The 22329-nt window shown below is 35.0% G+C and overlaps 1 protein-coding gene across 11 annotated transcripts in view; it reads right to left on the reverse strand.

Moving 5' to 3' along the window:
• Positions 1-22329, reverse strand: part of LOC149794137 (pyruvate kinase PKM-like) — a 135076-nt gene that overhangs the window by 27164 nt on the left and 85583 nt on the right. For 9 of the 11 annotated variants that reach the window (XM_089968194.1, XM_089968193.1, XM_089968201.1 and 6 more), the window contains 6 exons: positions 21920-21934; positions 18700-18886; positions 13442-13584; positions 10962-11089; positions 6196-6346; positions 696-848 (listed from right to left, as the gene is read on the reverse strand). In XM_089968194.1, the coding sequence (XP_089824320.1) occupies positions 696-848; positions 6196-6346; positions 10962-11089; positions 13442-13584; positions 18700-18886; positions 21920-21934 (777 nt within the window). The remainder of the gene's footprint in view (positions 1-695; positions 849-6195; positions 6347-10961; positions 11090-13441; positions 13585-18699; positions 18887-21919; positions 21935-22329) is intronic. The other 2 variants (XM_089968196.1, XM_089968204.1) reach the window with 1 other exon arrangement.

The raw sequence follows: 22329 nt of genomic DNA on the forward strand, positions 1-22329 counted from the left end.
TCCACGGTGAGCAGTGACTCAACTTGAATTAAACCAATCCAGTTTCATGACTGTACATACAACAGTGCTGGAGATATTTGCTAATTGCGAAAATTAATGTAAACTTAATGCTCAAGTGTGAAAAATAGATCGCCATGAACAAATTTTGTTGTGGCGAATAGTACATTCCATGATTCATAGCCCCATCAAGTTTCATGACTGTATGCAAAATGGTGTCAGAGAAACAGAGCTAAATGCAAAAACCTCAAGGCTGACACATATCACAACAACAATACCCACAGGTTCAGTGATGTGGATTGGCTCCAAGCACCATTCTGCATATTATATAAGATGTGTGACTAAAGGAGACTTGAGTTGTATTGGCACTGTGGTTTATGTGCCAGACCCATCGGGTGCGAGTTTGAATCCTACCAATGGATCAACAGCTGTCAGCTCTGTAGTGTGTCTTTTGGGTAAGGTATTTACCTCAACCTACTTTTGTTGATGTGGGGTAAAGCACCAAATACCAACAACAACATTGTAAAAGTGATTCCTATGTCAAACCTATGCTTTGCAGGTAAGAGAAAAAAAAACTTAAAGAAACAGTCTTTCATATCTGTTTCTTTTGGTAAGGTGTGCTAAAATTCAACTGTAACAACTTATATACCAAGCAAATCTGCAGGGAGTCTTCTCTGTGAGAAAAGACAAAAACACACCTTGTGCATCATTCTCAGAGACTCCAATGGATAGTCGCCCTTTGCCGTTTCTCCAGACAACATCACACAGTCAGCTCCATCCAGCACTGCATTAGCCACATCGCTGGTCTCCGCACGAGTTGGGCGAGGTTTCTTGATCATACTCTCAAGCATCTAAAAATAGAATTAAATACATGAAAACAGACCAGTCAAAGAAAAATGAAGGTTGACCCTGTGGTTCAGAAGAATTAAAAAAACAACAAAAAAAAAACAAGTTTTGATATTGCAAATTTAAATAAGTACAGGTCCCAAAGCTTACAAATTTCATATCAGACTAGTAATTTTTGTCAATTTGATAGCTTGATTTGTTTTTTTTTATACTGTCATATGTAATTTTACTACCAAGCCCAGCAAACTTGAATGATCTTACAGTGAACCCTACCTGAATGAAATAAACAGGATGATTGTTCTTCTCACAAATTATAGCAACCTGAAAAAACCAGATTCATTGCGCCATTGCAATAGTCCTCTGATACTAACAAAAACCAAGCTGACATGTGCTTTCTGCCTGATGAATCTGTCAGTGAATTAAAGACATATGAATGTTATACTTGTAATATCTGAGAGGATAAAGCATCTTTCTATCATTTTCATTCATGTGTAGCTTGATGTAAAGTTATTTAAGTTTGCTAGACCCAGTAATAAGTGTCAACTCTGTGCCAATATTATGCGGTTTAAGCGAATACCAACTTTTGATAATTAGTTCCACCTTACACTCTGTTGTAAATGTCAGATCAGGTAGAAAAGATCAGAGGAAACTTGGACAAATTGACAGTAAATCAGAATTATGAACTTGTCAAGCCACCATTATAGTGCTGTGTTCAACAAAATCTCTACAAAGAATTGGCATCATGGAGACACATATTTTGTTGAAAGGCATCTGAAAAATATCTGATGTAACAACCTGCATAATACCTATACTGTTATGAGATATTCTTATTTTGCTTTCACTGTAGCACCATCGGTACTATGTTATGTCATCTGTCTGTGTGTATATGATCACCAGTGTGAATGAGGTCTTTATCTTCTCTTATTAAGTCTTTTTCCTCAATAATGAGGCTCTAAAACTGTTTAACAAGTAATCTTAGAGTTAATTTCTGGAGAATTACTGTTTTCTTGTGAACTTGTAGTGAATATTTTCAAGCAATCTTGGTGGGTTTCCACAGTAAGATTTGTACTCCTGGATTATAAACAAAAGTGATATTTATGAAATAAAAGCAACATTGTTTCGTGAAAAGGACTAGTGAAGATTCAGCAGGACTAAAAAAAAATCTCAATCTACGAGTCTGGCCACATGGAAAATTTTGTTAAATTTTAGGCCTGATGTTTAGAGCACCTACTTGCCAGATCACCTATAAGGCCTACAAAATATGAATTTTTCCAGCTTCATACTCAAAAGAACTGGACTGGATACTTAAAATACAATTTTAAAACTCATTCGCTCCTCTCTGTTTACAGAAAGTAAACCATGCTGCATTACCCAATTTTATTCCTACGATAAATGGCTGTCAGTATAATCAAGAAAACGATGTTTTATGAGTGTTAGACAGACACCTTCTGTATAATGAACTGAATAATTTGTTTGTCCAATTAATATACTGATCTGACAATGATTAGCAAACAGCATGAAAAGATAGCCACTAATGAATCATTTTTTTAAGCCCATCTCAGACTGGTATAAAAATAATATTGGAAGAAATACTAAATGTCCAAATGAATATGAACTCTAATACTATTACCTATGAATGAAATGAAATGTGATCTTGTCACAACTCAGAAAAATAAAGAATTAGTTTGTCAGTTATATTTTTAAATTTTTTACAATTCTATTCATAGTCAAAAAATATCTATGATTTGCATCCCGAAAATTGGCAGTCATTCATTTTGGTTAAAGACAGAACTGTGGGCTTTTTTCAAATTTCTTTAAAAGTGTGTGTGCGTAATTTGGAATTTTAATGTACTAGTAGTTGTAAAAGATTTTCAATCATATCTCTACAATGTCTACTTTGTGGTATTTTATTGTGATGTCTAGCAGTAAGGCATCATGCTGCAGACATGTAGCATAGTGTCCCACTCAGTCACATTATCCTGACACCAGGCTGACCAGTCCAAACAGTAACTTCTTAATGCTGAGCACCAAGTGAGGCAGCTGCAATTGCCTTTTTCACAAGTCTACCGTATGATTTTGCCAGGGTGTCTTTAAAGGCCCAAACTACCATATATAAATCGAAAATAATGTACAACTAATGACAGTTAATATATGAAATGACAAAGAATATACTGTACATGTGACGACATAAAGACACCAAATATTTAAGGTATTCTAATTTAGCACTACCATTTTATGGTGTTGGTGACTTTTAAGTCTTGCTGGGAAATGATGTTATTGGTATACATCAGAAGCCCACCAACGATACCTACCTCATTTCATTACCAACATTATGTATAAAATAAGAGTTTCCTCAAAACCTTTTATTGTTTAATTTTTATGTACTATTTTTATTTGATCAGGTTCAAAATGATTGAGTGCTTAATTTAATCTCAAGGTGTATTATTTCACAAACTGAAGTTATTTTATTTACTGACATTCATAAATGCATTTAAAAATGATTTGTCTTAAGTTTTTTAATGTTTTCCAGAAGGGAAATTTTCTTCCGAACACAAAACCTGTGATTCTAAATCGACCTGAACAGAGGTTACTTCCCTTGCTTTAATACTCAAACTGTTATTTTGGCCTCCACAGTGTTAGCAATGTCAGCCAATCTGATGCAAGATTATCTCATTAATATATTTTGAACATGCTCATTACTGAACCCATCTCAGACCTTGACAACGTAAGTCCATATTCCAAGTCTGATCGAAGATCAGAAATGTGTCTTTCTAAGTCGCAATAAGCTCAGCCAATCAAATGCATGATGCCCAAATAAGTATGGATCTCAGGCATCCTATAAGTTAATCCATGATTTTAATGAAGCTGCTATATTTCAAGCTCCGTGACAAGCTCAGTGAATCAGATGCATGATCATCTCAATTGTATCCATGGATCTTCTTCATTATCGAATTCATTTGATCCCATAATGATATAATCTATTTTCCAAATTCAGATATTCAGAGTGGTAACAAGGATAACAAATATATAGCAAGACAATTTATTACCATGAATGAATCTTTCTCATTATCAAACTCATCCTAGGTATAAATCCACCATAAGCTCACCTGACCTTATGGCTTGGTGAGGTAATAAATGCAATGACAAAAAAACAAGAGCAGAAACAAACAAAAAGGAACAAGAAAAAATATGTTCACAGTAGATGGATGCCTGACCAGAGTGCATGAAATCTTGCCCAATGTATAACAGACAGACAAACAACAGTAATACTATATGACCTACCACTGTCATGATGGGGCATATAAATAGGTAAAATTAATGGGTTTTTTAAGCAGAAGATCCTATAATTTAAATAATGCTTTGGTGTTCATAGCATCATATCCTCAATGCAAGCATTTTTGCAGAGTTTAAATATTCTAATTTTACTTTTGTGATTTCGAAAAAAAATCTGCAGTCAACAAAAAATTCTGAGAACAAGGAATTTACTAGTCAATATTCTAGGTCAGCTCTTCAATGGAATGAAACATCATTTGGTAAGATATTCTTTTTTTTAAATAAACACAGGTATAACTAGACAGATTTACCCTAATGCTTAACAACATCACTAATGACAAGTAACTGTGTGTGCGTGTGTGTGTGTGTGATTTGGATTTTTAACGTAGCTTTAACAATTTTTCAGTCATATAGCTATGATGTCTGAGTCTGACAGTTTATAGTGATATCTAGCACTGGGGCATCATGCCGCATGATGTTCCACCCAGTCACATTATCCTGACACCAGGCCAACCAGTCCTAACACTAACCTCTGAATGCTGAGCACCAAGCAAGGCAGCTGTTAGTACCATTTTTGTAAGTCTTTGGTATGACTCGGCCGGGGATCAAATCCCACGACCTCCCGCATCTGAGGCGGATGCTCTAACCACTAGGCCACCAGAGTGGTAATGACAAGTAACAATAAATAACACTCTGAAATATGTTTGTACTAAATTTTAACATGCCCAAGTATGGAAAGCAGGCCAAGTGAATGAATAACTTCAGAAAACATGTTTTTGTGACGGCAACTGAACTGTGCTTGAAAATTCCATAATCAGTAACACCCAAAGTTCAAAAATTTTCAGGCCCTAAATATATATTAACCTAAAAACCTATATGTTTAACTTCATTGTTGCAAATAAAATATTATCATAGCTGTTCCTCTGTGATGAACTAAACCCTTCAAGTCTATCTATAAATGAACTAGATCCTTCTTTCCAGATGAATCTCATCATAGCCAAGAGTAACATGGCACCATGCATATCAAATGGGTAGATTTATTGTTAGAAACGGATTTCTTAATATGACCATAAACAATATAGCTTTGTTACAATAATCCATTGATAGGATTGCAAATTATTGGTTTCAAACATTTCTGTATGTATTTGTAATTTATGTTGTCTGTTGGTTAGATACGATTTCTTTCATTATGTTTATTGTATTTTGACTCAGATCATCATTATTCATCCTGTTAGGCAAGAAAATGCAGAGAATTTTCTTAAGGCATTTGTTTCGTATAATCCTTAGCTTCCAGCATTCTTACCTATAAAGCAGCAGTCTGAGGAAACTTCTTCAGCAGGTCCTTAGCTAGGACTGTTATCCAAGATATTTGGACTTCCGTGTATATTTCTGTGTACCCAAGTATACATCTGTCTGAGCCTCTAATGATAGTTTGCTCCCAAGATGTGCAAATTCCTCAAACTCCCCAGTAAATTTGTTATTCAGTGATATGATAATTGGTTTTATAGTTTTTCCTCATGAATATGATTTTCTTTCTGTTTACTTTTAGTCCTATATATATGATACAGTGAAGTAAAACTGTAGTAAACTCAAGCTGAGCATACTCTGAGATACTTCTTTTGTTTTTAAGCCCAAGTTCAACAATATATATATATATATATATATATATATATATATATATATATATATATATATATATATATATATATATATATATAACATTAAAAGTCTGATATTGTGCCCTTGGTATAAATGTAATGATTCGTGTTGAAAGTATTATGTGTAAAATACTAACAGATAATACTCCAAGTAAAACCAGAATATATCATTCCCATACCCTGAAACCGTTTGCAAATTTGCTTAAAATAATGCATGGTATGGGTATGGAAGTCCAAACAGATAAACACAACAACATTTACCCACTTTTCTAAACCTATCAAAGCAATCAGTAAGATATCTACAAAGGTTAATGTACTGTTTGCAACAGTAGCCGTACAAGGTGGCAGATCAAGAATGTTCAAGCCTTACGGTCAGGTGAGCTACAAATAATTACATGATAACTTTACAGCCCCAACAAACCTGAGTAGCACATATAACAGATTTTCCAGCTCGATTGCAACGTCCAATCATCATCTTCTGTGCCAGGAAGACTTTTTCTGGTGGAATCTCAATACCCAGATCTCCTCTGGCAACCATTATGCCATCAGCCACTGCTAGGATTTCATCAAATCTGTTTGAATAAAATGTGACCTCCATAAGTAAAAAATAATGAAGGACTACTTTCCATCATGACAAAGAACCCTCTTCCTGTCACCATGAAGACCATGGGCTTTTTTAGGTAGGTCTACAACATACGGAGAAGAAAAAAATAAAAACAGTTGTTATAACCAAGTACTGATTAAAACTAAAGGCATGGTCGGCTCATGTCTATCGATGAGCAGTCCAATGCATGTCCAAAAGATCTAGATTAGGAGACTGCTTTCTACTAAATGCTACTGACTGAATATCTTTGTTCTGGGGTCTCTCAAGATTTTGTGTTCCCATGCATGCCTGATGGCACATCTGCATAATTTCTCCAATACTGGAAGGAAGCTTTGTGTCAACATTGGTTAAATTCTGTTTAGCATTTATTCTAGAAAAATTTGTGCAAATATTTATCTACTGTTAGTAGTGACAGACATACTTCATGGCAGAATATCATCATTTGAATAAATCTGTCAGACATTAAGATAGGACTTTTTTTCAAATCTGATCTAAGTTTGTTTAGTGGTTTTATAAAGGTTATTAGCTATTTTTTGTTTGTTTAGAAAGAGCAGGCTCATTTAATGGCAGAGGCATCATTTGTACACCTGAAAGTCATTCCTGCCAGAATGCTGTCAGTAAAATCTGGTCAAATTTTGTTCAGTGATTTTTTTAAAGATGATTTTCCATTTTAAACACATTAACCCCTGGAGGTTTTTGTCATTTTCATCTGAAATTCGAGTAGGAAACAGATTTTGAAAGCTATTTCTAAGAACATCATAAAACACCAACTTCCTGGTCATCTTCCAATAACATACTGCCAATCTGTGTTAGAAACATCGTTTTTCAGCGTCTATTTGGCTCTCGCATGTGCAGAAGGGTAAAAGTTGGATATTTTTTTCTTGGCTTAACGGACCCATTATTTTCATATTGAATCACCCTTTATTCCAAATGCCCATCTTATCCTACTTTTTGCAAAGGTTCATCTGTCTGTTTGCAGTTCATACCAGTCTGCCTTAGGTCGAGACCAAAAATTCTAAATTCCGGACACAAAATCGGATCCTGACCATGGGTGAATTTTGGGTGGAAAAAAATAGGGTCCAAAAAATGAGGCTTTTCCCTCTGTATTTTGTAGTACAGCTAGAAATTCCAGATTATTTGGTATCACTGTAAAGCTACTTCTGACTACATTTCTTTAACACCACACACTTTGGTGTATCATACATGACCTTGACGCTACAGAGCTCAGCAGTAGGCTACTACCTCCTACCACATAAACTCGTCACCAGGGGTTAATGTGTTAAGTAAACAACACAATTTATGGTGAATACATATCATTTGCAACAAACCTGAAAATCCTTGTTACCAAAATTCTTTAAGCAACAAGTTGGTCTAAAAAATATTTATTTCACTTTTAGTAAGAATGGCCATATCTGAAGGTGAATTGATATCATCTGTTTAAATCACAAGTCCTCATTACCAAGGTTCTTTTCTATCAAATCTGGTCAAATTCAACGATGGCCATATTTGATTGTGTATCAGCATCAGCTGTAAAAACTTGAAAACTCTTCATGTCAGGATGCTTTAAATCAAATTTATGTTCAAAATTATGTTCAAAAGTTTTTGTTTTTCTAAATTTAGTAATGGTGCCCATACTTAATGATGCATTGGCATAATTTACATAAATCTGAAGGTTCTCATGCCATGGTGTTTTCTATCCCGCGTTAGTCAAATTGTATTCTGTGGTTTTGGAGAAGCTGTTGAATGTTTTTTTTTCTAATTTTAGTATTGGCAACCATATTTGATGATAGATCCAAATAAACTGCATAGAACTGAAAAGTCCTCATGGCAGGATGCCTTTTGAAAGGTTTGGTCACATTCTATTCAGCAGTTTTAAACTTATTTTCTAATTTTTGGTAATAGTTGCCATAATTGATTACTGTTCATCATATGTATGAAGTAAAAAGGTCTGCATGCCAGGAATCTTTCTATCAAGATTGGTCACATTCTATTATATGGTTTTGCAGAAGCAGCTGCTAAAAGGTTTTTCTATATTTTTTAACAGTATCTAATGGTGGGTCAGTAACATTTGCATAAACTTGAAAAATCTTCCTGCCAGAATATTTAACTCATGATGAGGCAGTACCCTACTTTCGAGCTCTGTAGTGTCAAGGTCATTTACGATACACCAAAGTGGATGACATTACAATAAAGCTGACAGATGTAGCTCTACAATGAAACCAAATAATCTGGACTTTCAACTCGCATTACAAAATGAAGAGGGGAAAACATATCTTTTCAGAACTGAATTTTTTTACACCAAAAATTTGTCCATTGTCGGAATCGGATTTGGTGTCCAAATTTGAGTGTTTTTGACTTGTGATCCAAGGCAGACAGATCTGAACTTCATACAAATAGGTGAACCTTTGCAAAAAGTATGACAAATTGGGGGTTGGGAGTAAGAAGTGGTCAAAGAGTTGAAATTATGGGTCCAATAAGCAAAAACAACAACAAAAAAGGATCCAAAAAAGAGAAAAAGTAAAGAACTCCAGCTTGTACCCTTCTGCACATGTGCGAACCAAACAGCCAATAAAAAACATATCTAGCACAACTAGGTATCAGTTTAAGTGAAAAACACTTAGAAGCATCTGTATTTGGATGTAATCAGAATTAACCTCAAAAATGCATTTCCTAACCTAATTTCTGGCAAAAGTCTCCAGGGACAAATGAGTTAAAGTCGAGGCTTTTTCAAATGCTACTGAACAGTTCTGGAGAAGTAATTTCATTTATTTTCCATATTTAGTAATAATGTCCATATTTGATGGCTGATCGGCAACATTTGTATAAATATGAATATGTAGCATATGCCAGCTTGCATCCATACTGCACTGTGCACTGCTTATGTCGGACAACACAACACATTCACTGACGTGAATTATAGAGAAATGAATCATGTTTGGTTGTACTCGAAGGTTTGAATGTAAAAAAGAGAGAGAGAGAGAGATGGGGGGATATCAACCAATTAATCGAAGGCACCTTCCATTCATGCATGACACAGTGTAAGGTCCAAAATAACCAAGAATGTATTATATCCAGGTTAACTATATGACAGCATCTCATGAATAAAAATTACTATTTGAAAATACATTCACTGTGAGTACAAATGACAAACCTTTCACTAGTGTGGGCAACAAAGAATATTTTAATGAAACAATGACACAGTATCTCCCAGAAAATTTGAAGAGAAAATAAAATCATTCGATGAATTTGTGAGTGAAGATGAGTATTAACATGGATGAAACTCTGATGTACTCATTCTAGGGCAGACTGTCAAAAAGAAGGGGTTAAAGGTGTGAGAATTCACATGACTGGTACAGATTTTTAAAAAGTCACAGTTTAATCCTTGCAGTTTCTGCAGCAGTTGTGTTGTCTCCAATGATAATTTTTGACAGCATGAGTGAGTCAAAAAAGTAGTCATACACTGAAAGAATGGATCATATGCATGAAGAAGGGTTGGGTTAATGAGGTGATGCTGCAGTGGAGTAGTTTTTTTTTATCTCAGGTACTTAGTTTAATATTTTTTTAAAAAGAATTTAACTTCGAGAGTGTATTTTCTGACATGTAATTTTTAAATGATTTCAAAGGTGTCCCACAACATTCGACTCTACAAAATGATGTGACCTAGAACATACAGTGCACAAAAAAGTTACTTTAAAAATGGTGTCCCAACAAATACAGTGTTCCAATACATACGGAAAATAAGGTACTTTCAGTTCCCAATCAACTTCCAGTGAACTTTTGATAAAGCTTTGTTTACATCAACTCCTAATAACAAGCCACACACCTATCCACTCCAGGACTTACAATAAAAATGTACAACCAAAAATAAAATCACTGAGTAGAAGTTCAAACAATGTAACTACAGTTATTTCTGCAACCCAACACTCACCTATTTAGTCACAAAAAAAATATGGCAAGCTCTACATTCATAATTACTGCATTTGTGCTTGATAACATGTTTCAGTCTTTTAATGAAGGTCATAGTCACATGATGTGACAGCAGGGTATCTCACTAAAATGGATATGATTTTGTTTTGGAAGACTGAAATGCACAGAAAGCATGAACAATTAATATTAAAACAACCAGTTCTAGATGCACACCTGTATGTTGAAAAAAAAAACAGCCTGACTTTCAATTTTTAAAACAATCACACAGAACAATGCTATTTACCTGCTCTCACCTTCTACCATATCAATAATACTATACCAGTAGATGATCCAAGGCTAGCCAAGATGGGACTAGGCATTCTGGCACAGTGTGAAGAAGCTAATAAAAGCTAAAAGTAACCCAAAACTGAATGCCTTGTTCCTGACATATGCTGACTTGATGATAGAAAGGTGAAAAACTGGAATTTAATGATCTATTAATTATCGATGGGTATTAATCGAAGTATTGTTACCCAATTACTTACAAAGTTAATATAAAGTCCTTTATACATTATTTACTTTCTGAGTTATTAGGTAAACATTAACCCTTAGACTATGTTCAATTAATCCTATAATGGTTGTCTATGTTGACAAAGTCCCTACAGGTTTATCCCTACCTTCTTACACCTTCATGGTTTTCTATCTTGGCTATGATTTTGATATTTTTGCCCTCTTCTCCTAGGATTTTTTTAATTGTAAGAACACCCTCAGCACTTCTGATGAAGGATGCAAAGATCATGTCAACCTGAAAAAGAGAAATGCTTGAAAGTTTGTTGTGATATTATCAAGCTACAAGATATCAAACCAAAGTTTAATAGATGATTGTATAACTAACATCTACAAGCTTTTGTTAGAGTTCACATCGTAATTAAGTCACAATAATTTCTCAATTTTTGCAGCAAATATAATATACTTCTGTCTTTACATAACAAGTCTGTAAAATAAACACCCAAGTACATCAGCTATACACAAGTAATCCCATACATTCACTTGTCTTTTTCTCCAAGAGACACAACCTGTTGAGCTCGTTTTGCAGCTTTGGCAAAGATTTCTTTAGCCATCCTATTTGTTATGACTGACTTTTTGGGGCTCAACATGCAATCGTTTCTTTTTCTTCTCAATGTGAGCCTTTTTCCTTCAAGCTGGTGCTTACAATGGCAACATACAATGCACATATTCTGACTGAGGGCTACATCTGTTCTCTTATATGAATTATCTTTATTCTTATAGTAAGTAATTGCAATTTTTCCAGATGCCTTCTGAGCTTCAATTGTTTCATATGCAGCTTCTTTTGTAGCTCCTGTTTCAAACTCTCCCAACTGCGATTACCATAGAGCAGAGGTCACAAAATTACAAAATTACAGTCCTCTAGAGTTCAGTTTTCTTATAAACTGATCAACTAAATTTTTTCTGCTCCAGCCATTCCCATTTCCATACATTTTTTAAACCTTATCCAAACTTTTCATGTCATGGTCTCTCTTAACAACTCAGGATGCCATGTTTTGCAATGGAACCCACATATGCCTGGGTGAATGCTTTTTTTATGAATGTTTTATTGATGGCCTGTGGTTTTTCAAAGTTTTCATTTCTATCCTTTCAAAGACCATTTCAGGCTGTTATCCACAATACCATACATGCCAACCTATGGCAAGGAAAAAGTGTAATCCAAGTGGACAAAAAGAGTAATCTGAACAGAAAAAGAGTAATCCACATATAACATGATAAAATTCAATGAGCATATGGACAAAATGATTTATTTATCCCTCTGGACTTTAACATCAATTACTGCTTCAAGTTTTTGAATATAACACTTTGAGCTTTAAAAAGAAATAGACTGTCATATTGCATTTCAAAACACTTTGTACCAGCTAATACTATGAATGTTGTGCACACTAGTAGAGCACTAAGTGCTGGGTTACTGAGCCTAGAGCTGAATTCAGTTTTATTTATGTTAACAATACTGAACAATCTCTCGCAGTTATGTTTATTCAAAGCATTATCAAGCAAATAAAAAAATGTGTTCTCCAGTGGAATCTACTGTTAATTCCGGTAATGAAAGAAGAGCACTCTAACTTTGCCCTTTTCACTGTCAAAGTCTCTTACACAGACCCTAAAATGAGAGTATGGCTTTTTAGCTCTTCGATAAACATGTAGCAAAGTTACCCAGTGCAGTGCGCCACAAATAGAACACCTGTTACCTATTCAACTCCATACACACTGTTAAGCAGTGCAGTGTATATTATGTTTAACAGCAATTTTAACTATTTTACATTTTTGGTACATATATATTATGTATGGAAAAATTTAAGATTAAAGTCCAATCGTTATAGCTGTGTAATTATTTTTCACAGAAGAATTTTTATGTACTTTAAAATATTGAGAGAATTTGTACACCATCAAGTTGGCGAAGCTGCCTGGCCAACCATAGCTGCCATTTCACACTCGAAATTTACAAGTTCTTTGTCTGTGTCTACATCACTAAGTCATCTGAATTTGATAATTTATAAAAACTAATTGCTGCCTACATAAATATCAGAACCTTTACATAAGTTACTGAAGCTTTCATAGTTGTGATTCTAATCGTGAAAACTTGAGTAAGTACTGAATGAAATCCGCAACCTCATTTTGGAGAGTGGAGTATACAACCCAGTTACTTTAAATAGCATATTTTGACCAGGGCATAAACAGCGACCACGTGATCTGATGTAATGGTCATTCACAGCAATGAATGTAGTATCTAATAGGGGGTTTTCCCCAAAGGTGGTGCTACAAAAACCCGCTCAAAATGGCTGTTGTTTACAGCAGGCATCGAACGGCACTTTCATGAGAATGGTATAGAGGTGCCCAAAGGCGCTTGTATGCAAATGGAGTAGAGACGTCCAAACTCGCTTGCATCAGAAAACAACTTATTAATTTTTTAGGGAGGGGGATATACCGAAAATGTGTAATCCAAATACAGATATATGCAAGGCATAATTTAGGGAAAAAAGCAGAATGATTATGCCAAAAGCATGTATGCAATACTGAAAGCTTTTATTAACTGATATTTTAAAAATGCAACATATAATTAAAAATTTACAGTATTCTTTAATCATACCTTTTGTTCAACACCAAAACGAAGATCTTCTTCATCCTTCGTTGAGACAGCTGGAAGATCCACAGCCACCCCAGGAAGGTTACAGCCTTTCTTGCTGCCTAGGTCTCCACCATTTTCAATCTCACAGATAAGATAATCACTCCCTGAAATACACCAAAATAGACAAGAATTCAACATACTGGTTCATCTTATGTATGATCCAAAAATCAACCATTTACTGGCACTAACATTTGCTTACTTTGATATAATTTTCATCTCCGTGAGCGGTGTGTCAAAAGTTGAGTACAGAAATGAAGTTTCATTACTGTACATGTTGACTGATTGATTGTATTTTTACGAAGCATCAGCACTGTTGGGCTATTTAGCGCATACAAAATCATTACTGTACATGGAAATATTGTCCAATATATGCTCCAGTGGTGAGCCGTGTATCAAAGGATGATTTGTTGATCTGTTGATCTGGTCTCCTTAGGCAACTACATTTAGTGCCTAGTCAATTGGAGTAAAGTGCCTTGCCCAAGCCCAAAGACACAACATAATAGCCAACCAAGGCTAATCCAAAGTTGGATATGAACCTATACCATTTCATTTATTAGTCCAGCATGATAACCACTAAACTACCACACCTCCTATCGATGGGTGAACACAGAAATTAAGTTTCATGAATGTACATATAAACATGTCCAACTACTAGTAAAAAATCTTGACTTTTTGAAGGAATGCAGTTTATAGCACAAATTGTAACACTATTATTTTAAGAATTTTATATTCTGTTCTATCTCTATTTAAACATACTTTTTAATCAGCATGATATCATTATTGCTGTACTTGTGTACCATCACACACATACACACACACAGAGTTTCTGGTCTATAATTTACTAAGAATTGAGATATTATCATGTATGTAGCTACATCTGTAGTCGACATGATCATAAGTAAAAAAATAAGTACCTGCTTATTTGGGAAGATTCCTTAGATGCACATGTATACTTGATGAAATTAACAGACTGTACATGAAGACCAACATACAGCAGCTTATGTAAGTCTAATAGAAATAATCTATTTTATGACAAAGACTCTGATCTTACAACTAGGTACTCCTAAAATGATACATTTTTTGTGGTACTTTGACAGGGTACAACTGTCTGCTTGTCAATCTTAGCATATGCAGCCCACAACTTCCTTTTTGAAGAAACTGTCTGCTTGTCAGTCTCAGCATATGCAGCCCACAACTTCCTTTTTGAAGAAACTGTCTGCTTGTCAATCTTAGCATATGCAGCCCACAACTTCATTTTTGAAGAAACTGTCTGCTTGTCAGTCTCAGCATATGCAGCCCACAACTTCCTTTTTGAAGCAACTTTCTGCTTGTCAATCTCAGATTGCATGATTTGATACACATGCCTGTTTATATTTGGGCCATCCATGGAAAGCTGAATGAAGTTTCTGGAAATACCAAGCTAAACTGGTTGTAGATGTCATCTGCTGCAGCATGCCCCAAAAACTGTGAGGAGATGGTGTCTCCATCCCAGATTCATATATATAAATCCATCTGTTTCTCCTGCAGATCATTGTTCAAACTCTCATCAAAGAGCAATACATACTTAGTGCCTCATCCAACTTATCATACGAGGAGATGCCAAAAGTTGTAAGGTAGGCAGTCTTCTTTTAACTGAAACTATACTGCTTAGCAATCTTGCTGTCTGGAAACAGTGATGGAAAAAGAGCACCACTGTCACTGCATTTGAAACTATAATGACTAAACCACATTTAAAGTCCATAATATTTCAGCCTTCTGCACATCACTGCTTTGCATAAATCCTGCACCCCTCTCGACAGCTGTTGAAATTGCAAACCTGCTAAAGCTGAAACTGGCTTTTCTGATGCAGATGATGGTGATGACAAAGAATTAGATTTTTCTGTGTTGACAGTATGAATGAGGACATCAAAACAGTTTTTTTCATAAGTTCCAAGTGTTTCTTTCCTTTTGCATTGCTACTTAAATAAAGCAGCAATGCCCATTCCTGCAATATCAACAGTTTTCTTTAAGATTTACAAAAATGGTACTAACAGCTGCCTCGCTTGGCGCTCAGCATTAAGAGGTTAGTGTTAGGACTGGTCGGCCTGGTGTCATTATAATGTGACTGGGTGGGACATCATGCTACATGTCTGCGGCATGATGCCCCAGTGCTAGACATTACTATAAACTGCCACACTGCAGACATCATAGCGATATGACAGAAAAATTGTTAAAGCTACGTTAAAAATCCAAATCACCCACCCCCAGTTTTCTTGCATACTATGCAAAGAACTATGTTTTGCAAGGTTGCATCTTTCCTTAGCCAATTAATAAAGTCCCTGTCTTGTAACCAACTATTGCTGAACATGCATTTTCCCAGTATTTTCCTATGATTGCTTGTTTAAAAAAATTCTCGCAAATGAAACGTTCTTGCTTGAAGATAAATTAAAACTCACTCATGTGAAAGAGTGCATTAATGAGGTCAAGTGAAAGGGGCACTATGGATGATATACAATTACTTCCTGTGGATTCTGATAATAGAGAGGCTAGCATATGACAGAAAATCAAACGATACTTTCAGTTTGGACAAGACATAAAATAAATGACTCAAGAGTTAACTTTTCTATCAAATTTTACATTTATGGAAAATCACTCAAATTTGATGACTTTCCATGATCAAAGTGAAAATTCAATGATTTTCAAAGCCTTGAAATGAGGTGTTTATTTCTCAATGACTTTCAATGAACATGCCAACCCTACTAAGGATAAAAATGTACTGAAGTTTGTTTCACTCTGTTATCTAGAACTTAAGTTGTTGTCAGTAATGAAATGCAATGGCAATATGTGTGCATTTTATGAATTTAAAAGTCTGTACAAATATGTCCAGCATGTGAAGAGGATCCTACACGAGTGCTTATTTCAAATGAAATTCATGAAAAAATGTGAAAGCTGGACTGATTTTTTTTATTTCAGACCTGCCAACTCTAACAAGACCTTCTCAGTAAGGCAGTTGATTTTTTCCATCAGTTAGACCAGTCTTCAGTAGGGTGTCACAGACTATCATGCTGCTATTGTCATGTCAGAAAACATGCATTTAAAAGTCCAGCTGGAAAACATGCATTCAAAAGTCCAGCTGGAAAACATGCATTTAAAAGTCCAGCTGGAAAACATGCATTTAAAAGTTCAGCTGGAAAACATGCATTTAAAAGTCCAGCTGGAAAACATACAATTTAAAAATCCACCTGGAAAACATGCATTTAAAAGTCCAGCTGGAAAACATACAATTTAAAAATCCAGAAGTGTGATTCAAGACTGGTGCAGTGATGGTAAACATTGTGTTCAACTTAAAAAGGTTGAAAAGTTTATTTGAACCTTAATTAGTTTTACAAACTGCAGTTCCAAACAATGCTGTGGCTCAATGGCTTCTTGCTATCTCTCAACTTTATGTAACCATTAAAAAAAAATTAAATTTCACAAGGGCCATGGCAATGCCAATCGTCTTTCCTGCCATGTGACATACTCAAATCAATGCATGAAGTCCGCTAAACCTAACTGTTGACCTTCCTGCTTTTCCCCACCAAAATCTGAATATTCTCCTTTATTCTTCTGTACTATTAAAACGTTTTAAAAGGTTTATTGTCCCTTTCATTTTGAATAGTCGCTTGTTGAATGCCATTTGTTAAAAGCAAAAATAAGCAACATCTTGATCATTATACATGTTTTACATCACAAAATACAAGCAGTCTGAAGTATATATGATACTCCTGTGAAGTCAGTCTGGTTCCCTAACCAACTCCACTGAAACTAATATGAAACCCCAGATTCAAATCAAACACATAGAAGCCATTATCTGGTTTTTATTGCGAACACTGTACTTCCATAATTTTTTATTTTATTCAATAAGTCTGTATTTTAAAAGTCATTTTTGCAAGACTCATGGCAAAATCATAAGGGTTGGCAGGTCTTTTATTTTAATATGTAAATTTCACTTGACATGAGCACAAATATAAGATACTATTTATGACATGACAAAAGGATTTCATTTCACCAAAGTATAATGTAGTGAAATGATTTTGATTAAGATGCCTCACTCATTACCCCCTAAATTATTATAGTATATAATATAATACTACAACAATATGTGAAAATTACGAATTTTGTATAAAAACACAAATTACACACTTATCCAGTAATAAAGCAATTTATTTTAGCAGCAAAATCACCAAAAATATTTTTAGGACAGCAACATTTGACCTTGGAGCTACTGACACCCAAAGCAACAGCATTCTTCCTGGAGCTAAAGAGAATGAATCAAATATAAATTTTTTAAACATTCTGCTCTTCAGAAATAAAGTGGTCATCAAAAAATGAAATGTGTCTGCAAAATCTAGTTTTAACAACAGTGATCCTAACATTGGAGCTACTGACCTCCTAATCAATAGGGGACTTCCCTGGGCAAAAGGGAAATATATTAAGTCACACTAGAGCTTGTTATCATCCGGAAACCAATAAGAAACCCATCTGTATACCAACACTGATGACTATAAACTGTAATGCCAGCAACTATTTACTGGTGAGGCATACAGCTGTAAATACTGACCTATGACCTTGATCTTAAAAGACAAGATTCAAATGTAGCATACACCACTCTACATGACAATATGAATGAGTATAAACATATTAATTTTATCTCAAATGGCATATGAGTTACACTCAATATAAGTTAAGTGGAACAGAAAGTGTGACAGACAGGCAAACCCCCAGATAACATTACAAATATTATGTTCCCTGCCTTATGTGAACAGGTTCAATAAATACACCAATCATTTTCACTGAAATTTTTACACATTCTAAAACCCAACATTTCATGCTTCTGCACTTTTAATGTCATATTTTTTTTAGAGATACAATTAAATTTTATTAGCTAGTTATTATCATCCACAATAAATTATTTTGATTGGTTGTTTTGATGATATCACTTATCATATGTCACAGCTGTTACAATCTACGATTACTTTTTTCTAGCCATATCATTGTTCCATTACTTTCAAAGGCATGGAAAATCCCCAACATGTAAAGCTTTATCTTATACATGATCTAGCCCCATCCAATTAATTTTGTTTAGAAAAAGGGGGGAGGGGGTTCATTAAGATATATTTATGTTATAAGTATAGTTTCATAGCATGGTATGATGTGGATACCTTATTTTAATTTCTGTGTGAACTACCTGTTGTACATACCTACTTCCTTACAAATGAGAGAGATGAGACCATCATCAATATACATGCGGCTTCCAACATTCATCACCTTAGTGATATTTGTGTAGTCCACCCATAGAATTTCCTCTGAACATTCATCTTTATATTTGTCATCAGTTGTGATCTTGATGGTTTTCCCAGGTTTCAGTTCAATTTCAGCAGAGGCTCCCTGTAATATGTAAAACAGGTCAAACTATTTTGGTAACAAGGGTACCATGCAAGCCACATGCTTAATAATCTTCTATATTGATAACCGACATTTTTGTGCAGAAACCTTTTACCTTCTTTCAGAGTGACCGTGACCGTTTCCCTTTGGACCCCAAAATCAACAGGCTACTTCCTTATCTAAGTGCAAGCCATTCATTGGAAAAAGTCTGTGATGTACAGCTTTTTTTCTTCTATCAGTCACTGATCCTGACCTCTGAACTTTTGAGCCAAAATCAAGTATTCTTCATAATCCCAAGTGCAAGCCATCCCACAGGGCCCCCAAGTGGCCGAGTGGTCTAAAGTGCTCTCCATTACGGATCACTGCCATCTCACCTCTGTCTGCATAGGTTTGAGTCTCATATTCAGCCAATGTGGGTACGTGAGAAAGCTTGCCAGTAGCTTCTCGAGTGTCGGTGGTTCTTTCCGGGGATTTCCCAGGTTCCTCCTCCAACATTAATACTGCCTGCCATGTATAGCCAATCATGTGCTGAAAAATGGCATTAAACCCTACAACATAAGCAAGCCATCCACAAAATTTGGCCAGGTATCATGTAGAGCTAATGATATTTAGCTGAGACAATTTTATTATTTCATTAACAAATTACCATAAAGTTTGACCATTTACCTCAATAACATTCTTCCATGCACCAACTGGACCACTCAATGGCCATGTGGTTAGAGCATCTATTTTGGATGTGGGAGGTTGCAGGTTTGAACCCTGGCTGAGTCATACCAAAGACTTATAAAATGGTACTAACAGCTACCTCGCTAGGTGCTCAGCATTAAGAGGTTAGTATTAGGACTGGTCAGCCTGGTGTCAGGATAATGTGATTGGGTGGGACATGATGCCCCAGTGCTAGAGATCACTAGCTGCCACACTGCAGATATCATAGTGATATGACTGTAAGTGTTGAAACTGTGTTAAAAATACCAATCTCTCTCACACACACAGAGTGCAAACTATTCACAAAATTTTGTAACAAAGATGGAGAACTCCATTTATTGTATGGAAACCATTCAACCAATCAAAGTGATCTTGTCTTAAGATCTTCTGACAATGAAATCTAGAGACTTCTTCCTTATCTGAAGTGCAAGCCATCCAAATGTTCCGTAAATGTAGATCACAGACATTAAAGTCACTGTCAGCAAAACTTATTGGTAATAAACAGAGAGACAGACTACAAAATTTAATACACTCCACCTTTCTTCCCAGTCAAATAGCTACAGTCAATACAGATTATAGTCTAATCAATAACTTGCAATTTTATGCACAAAAGCTTGATTAATGTGGTAACAGTTTAAACAGCAGCGGTAATATTAAGATACTGAAGCTTACTTAATAACTAACTTTTCAAATACAACAGGTTATGTGTTGTATATATAAATATCTATATTCAACTTAAAAGTATGCTAAAACAGTGCTGAAAAGTAAATAGGTCACAAAATATAATTTTAATAGAAAGCAAAAGGTATTAATCCATCATCATCAAATTAAGATTTGTGGAGCAGTGGGGTCATTGAAAAAGTGCATTTAACACAATATCCCATTCCTGGAACATCTCTAAATCATAGTACTGAGAATACTGAGGTACATGTTCGTTAGACAAGATCAAATGCTTGAACATAACATGTGAAATATAGATAATCACCTTCCTCTTTTATGACCATAACCAAATAATAATATCCACTGAAATACATATAACCTTTTAAGTTTTTTCTTCTCTGATTCTCTTTACAGAGAATTAAAAAATGATATTTATAAAATATTTTCAGAAAAATAATTGATCAGATACTTTTATCTCCTATCTCTTAACCTTTTACCTCATAAAGCATAGTGACAAAGTGCAGCGCACTATAAATAGAACACCTATTACCTAGTCGACAGCATATGCATAGGTCTGCCTGTGAACTGTTAAGCAATGTAGTGTATGTTACGTTTAACAGCAGTTTTAACCACTTTACATTTTTGGTACACATCTATTATATGTGGAAAAATTTAAGAGTAAAGTCCGATTGTTATAGCTGTGTAATTATTTTTCACAGAAGAATTTTTTATGTGCTTTAAAATCGAGAGAGAACTCGTTCACCATCATGTCAGTGAGGCCGCCTGACCAACCGTAGCTGCCATTTCCCATACTCGAAATTTACAAGGTTTTCATCTGCATCTACATCACTAAATCATCTGAATTTGATAATTTATAAAAACTAATCACTGCCTACATCAATATCAGAGCCTTTACCTAAGTTATTGAATCTTTCATAGTTGTTATTCTAATCTTGAAAACTTTGTACGTACTGAATGAAATCTGTGACCGCCATTTTGGAGAGTGGAGATTATGACCCAGTTACATTAAATAGCAGATATCGACCAGTGCATGCATAGCGACCACGTGATCTGACGTAATTGTCATTCACAGAAATGAATGTAGTATCTAATAGGAGGGTTTTCCCCCGAAGGTGGCGCTACGAAAACCAGCTCAAAATGGCTGATGTTTACAGCAGGTCTTTACAGCAGGCATCAAAAGGCGCTTCCATGCGAATGGAGTAAAGGCATCAAAAGGTGCTTCCATGTGAATGGAGTAAAGGCATCCAAAGACGCTTGCATGAGGTAAAGGGTTAACACAGAATTGATTTGAGGAAAATAATCATGCAATTAGCTTCCATAAACATTTTTTATTGAAATGATTCTCTACTGTCTGAAGTCATGTAAAGAGGATGTCAAACTATATCAAAGGAGATAATAATAATATTTTAAGTGATTTAGGATTATAAGTGAGTTATGTCCCTATATACACATTTGACTGACCTTTCAAGGTCAAAAGCCAGAAGTTAATTACAGAAAGTGCCTTATTATTAGAAACTTTAAACTATTCTCAAGAACAGCGAGCAAACAAACTGCCAACTGATTATAAGAAATCCAGCCCTCAAGCCAAGCATGAATTTGTAAACAAGGAATGCTACAAATAAGAAAATAACAGAACATGTTTTTTCAAACCTCCAAGACTTTGTCCTGAAAAATATCAAAAATATCAGCAAGATCAGGAATCAAATAGCTTAAATAATTTTTTGTGATAAGCTTCTCACAGTAGGGGTGAAAAAATACACCATTGCTGTGTATTTATATGATTCAAGATACAAAGCCTACAATACATTATCGATACATGTATCAAATGGATGGCCTTTTCATCTTTACAAGGCCTCCATTGCTTTGTGAATATGATTTGTGAATATTTAGCTGAGTTTTGATACCAAAACTTCTGGTGTGTCAGGCAGAGAACAAACAAAATAGTTCTGATTGGTGGTTACTGTTCTAATCTTAACTGAACATGCAATAACCACCAATCAGAATGGAATGTAACACTGTCGTACACCAGAATAGTAGTCCTTGCATTTGATACATAACCA

This window comes from Sinohyriopsis cumingii, chromosome 8 (genome assembly GCF_028554795.1).
Source record: "Sinohyriopsis cumingii isolate HCF-2022 chromosome 8, ASM2855479v2, whole genome shotgun sequence".
Taxonomy (NCBI): domain Eukaryota; kingdom Metazoa; phylum Mollusca; class Bivalvia; order Unionida; family Unionidae; genus Sinohyriopsis; species Sinohyriopsis cumingii.